At 43.1% G+C, this 3,952-nt stretch overlaps 2 protein-coding genes across 2 annotated transcripts; both read right to left on the bottom strand.

Annotated features, from left to right (window-relative positions):
- Window positions 1–234: 234 nt before the first annotated feature.
- On the bottom strand, window positions 235–510 carry O0I10_013051 (uncharacterized protein; the record flags this gene model as incomplete). The annotated part of the gene is made up of 1 exon (XM_058492911.1): window positions 235–510. The coding sequence occupies one exon, from the start codon at window positions 508–510 to the stop codon at window positions 235–237; it is 276 nt and encodes a 91-aa protein (XP_058336324.1).
- Window positions 511–2,860: 2,350 nt separating this feature from the next.
- Window positions 2,861–3,241, bottom strand: O0I10_013050 (uncharacterized protein; the record flags this gene model as incomplete). The annotated part of the gene is made up of 1 exon (XM_058492910.1): window positions 2,861–3,241. One exon carries the CDS (start codon window positions 3,239–3,241, stop codon window positions 2,861–2,863), a length of 381 nt encoding a protein of 126 aa, XP_058336323.1.
- Between the last annotated feature and the right edge of the window lie 711 nt (window positions 3,242–3,952).

Below are 3,952 nucleotides of genomic sequence, written 5' to 3'. Positions count from 1 at the left end.
TCAGCTCGGATCAACCTACTTTAATCATGGAAATGAATGTCTAGAGCGGGGGCATCGTTCCCATGCAGTGGATCTCGCAACAATGATGATTGGATAAAAGTGGCCGTTAGCTAGCAATACATGCCTTTTCCTAGATTACCCATAAAGTAATTATACATTGACCCTTTCATTCATGCAAACGTAGCTGTGTTACACAACACGACCCTCTGCATCTTTGGCTCTGCCAGGGTCCACCTACTTGACAATGTACAAAGACCACTTCTCATATAGCATCACGCTTACAAACATAAAGGTGCCTGTATCTCCAAACTTTACAATGAAACGTGGGGTTTTGAATAGAGCAATGTGCTCGGCTTGGCCAACAGCACCTTGTGTGAAAGTTTCGCGTTCAATGTCGCAAACAGCCCAAAAGATATTTTTTGGTCGTCGTCGTCGAAGTGGTCGACCCCCAGATCCAGTTTGGCTGGTAGCGACATTGCGAAATCTGGGAATGGCCACGATCGACTTCATAGTTTGACACAAGATCGCTTTCACCCCGCCGAGCAGCTTTGTTCTATTAAAGACCCCACGTTTGATTGTAAAGTTAAGAGATATAGGCACCTTTATGTGTTACATATGCTGTAAGCGTGAAGCTATATGAAAATAGGTCTTTGTTCATTGTCAAGTAGTATGACTATAATAGAGCCAAAGATGCAGAGGTGCGTGTTGTGTAACTTGAGTCAGTAAGCACGGGCGATGCATGATACTTGTACACTATTTATGTATAGTTCCTAAAGCCAGCTAATAACCTAGTCCTTCCATTCTCCATTGTTGCCCAACCCAATGCATGTGAACGATTGTTCTGCTCCAGCTCATCATTTCCATCATTAAACTTTCTTGATCCGAGTGGATTTGACTGAAAAATGCTCACACACAGAAGTATCATCCAAAATCAGAGAAATTAATTTGAATGATTATATGTAAACTGCTACTTGATAGCCCATTCCTTCCATTCACCTTTGTTGTCCAATCCATGCATACGAACGATTGTCCTGCTCCAGCCCATCATCTCCATCCTTCAACTTTCATGATCCGAGAGGATTTGGTTGAGTTACGCTCAAACACAAAACATCATCCAAGTTCACAAGGATCATTTTGCAAAGTTATTTGTAAACTGCCACTTGATAGCCCATTCATCCCATTCACCTTTATTGGCCAAAACCAATGCATGCAAACGATTGTCCTGCTCCAGCTCATCATGCTCATCCTTCAACTTTCTTGATCCAAGGGGATTTGACTGAACAACACTCAAACACCAAAGTGGCATCCAAGCAACAGAAAAGTCTACTTAATTTCCAGGTCTTCCGCTCCCAACGTATTTGCCTCTTCTTACCAATGTCAACTGTTCCCCCATTCAAGTACAATCACCACCTGCGAACGATTGTCATGCTTCAGCCCATCATCTCAAGCATACGATTACCTTGATCCGTTTGTCTTTGATTGAATGGCAAGTGCATTGCGTGTACACAGCCTTCTTGTCACTCTTCTTCAACACACGAGTCTCTTGACACAACGCGCTCTCTTGTTCACTCCTCTACCGCAATCAAACGTAACAGCATTCATTCCAGCAGCTTCTATTAGCAAGGTCTTTACTCTATTGCCTCAAACAGCGTTCACTGTCTTGTCACTCTACTACAATACATGCTCTTGCACATCCTGCCACGATCACACGCTGCAGCTGCTGTTATCAGCGAAGTCTTTACTGCATTGCCTCCAACAGCGTTCTTTACTTGCAGCATCCTGCCTTCCAGCTTTTTTCACGCGAACAGCAGATAGCCATTGTATAGAAACAGCTTTATTTACGCGTAGCAACTTGCATGAATATACAAACAAATTCCCATGATGGATATGGATCTGAATATTGGTTTGGTACATGGGAGGGAGGGAATTGGGTAAACTGACCGGGTTGGATGCCATATCGGGCATCAAGCAATGCAAGCCATTTTCACATGGTTGAGCTTCGATGATAATGGTCAAGAAAGTGATTGACAACAGCAGGATGGGAAAGGATGCATGTCAGCAGCGATCACATGATGGCTCTTTCCAATTAACGTATTGGATGGTTATGGAAGGATGGATTCAATCAAGTGCAGTGAAATGATTAGAAGTCCTGGAATAATGACCGTGCATATACAGTCTATCATGGATGAATACCCTGAAAAAGGATGAATGGAAGCTTTTGCACTGGGCCGTTGTAGGGCGTGCACGTGTATACATAGCCATGTTGAAAAGACTCAATAACAAAGTAAGTAGGGTGAGTGCACCTTGAAGCATTTGACTTTTTCTCTTCGCCCAAGCACGCCTTTATACCAATCAACCACAATGCAGTTTATATCCATGTACAATCGCAAAGCTAGCTTCATTGCTTTATTGACACATTCAAGGCGAAGAGAAAGTGGGGATGATGGGAAGCAAAGCAAAGGAAAGTGGGAGGAGGGATTACATCAGCGTATTCCAATATTGTAGCACTTTGGATGAAAGAATGGACGCGATCTTTCGAGCTTTCAGTATCCTTACACAAAAAAAAAAGTACCGTGGTTGCCAATATGTAGCTTGCCCAATCTCGAGACCAAGGTTGCCAGCAAAACGATCCCTCCGCTCCTCTCGACGTTCTGAAACGTTGTAAAGGAATTCATACTTACTATCTACGCCATACCTAAATCGTCCATAAAGGATCTTGCTGTGCACCAACTAGGGTAACTTCGTCATGTTGTTATGGTGTTGTTGTCACTGAAGTACAAGTAAAGAGATGGCTTGATGGAATGAACGACCTATGAATGCGCATGTTGCTAACTTATCTTTGGGATAATGGGAACAATACTTAGTCAAAGCCATATGGAAATATATACTGCTTGATGTTATCCAACACCCAAAGCGGGTTTCCTTGCTGCAGAGATGCGAATACAATAAACGATTGCTGATAGTCGTTTTTCGGAGGAAGGAATGTTGCTTGATGACGGCTGCCTTGGGCAATCGATATACCTTGATAACACCAAAAGACATACACATTGTATCTTGTCGCTGATGTGACACACCCATAAGCGACGTGCGCTGCAGGATACTCTTGCTGATAGTAATTGGCCAATAATGTGAACCACCAGAAATTGGAGTAAGAGTTGTTGACATTAAAGGTATGGACTCTGTTGCTCATTGCTGCTGCTTCTTGTGCTTGTTGCTGATATGATCCACCGATAACAGGCATGCGTAGCAGGTAATCCATCGAAAGGATTGTCGACAACTAGGGCCGCAATCAGACTAGATAAAGGTTGGAGACACCGAAAGATATAAAAGTTGTTGCTTGTTGCTGCAGATGTACGTAAAAGGAAATGACCAGTACTTGGTAACTAGAACTATCCAGCGATGTAATAGGCCGATTGATTGAAAGATGCTATAGACGTCGTTCCTTGATCCTGGCATGATTCACCTATAAAGATGCTCGTTAGACAATTTTCCAAACCCATACGACGACGATACTTAACTATGATAGCTGCATCCATGAGAACTCCAAAGGACCACGAGACGAGTAGCTTGCTGAATAGCCCACATGCTATGAAAAAATGGGAAGGAAGTTGGTATGCAGTTGTAGAAAAGAATCATCATTTACCAATGATAACATGCAGCACAAAAACGTGCCGACATCCAAATCAAGCCGTTACTTTGCAATGGTCCGCTTGAAAAGGCACTCTACGTTGGCGCTCAGCTTTGAAGCGATGGAACGATCTTGGTAGTCATATGCAGTGAGAAGGTCAAGTAATGTTGTCACCACGAAATATAGCATACTTACATGGTGAAGAGGAGTCGATACAAAGATGCTGGCGATCACTTTTCAAAGAATAGAACCGTACCCGATAGCCATAACCACATGGAAGACAATTAAGCATGGTGTCACCCAAAAGCTTTGCTTCAGAGGAGT

This window comes from Lichtheimia ornata (assembly GCF_029851405.1).
Source record: "Lichtheimia ornata isolate CBS 291.66 chromosome Unknown scaffold00218, whole genome shotgun sequence".
Lineage (NCBI taxonomy): Eukaryota > Fungi > Mucoromycota > Mucoromycetes > Mucorales > Lichtheimiaceae > Lichtheimia > Lichtheimia ornata.
The sequence above is the reverse complement of the archived record's forward strand: the minus strand, read 5'-3'. Positions and strand labels throughout refer to the sequence as shown.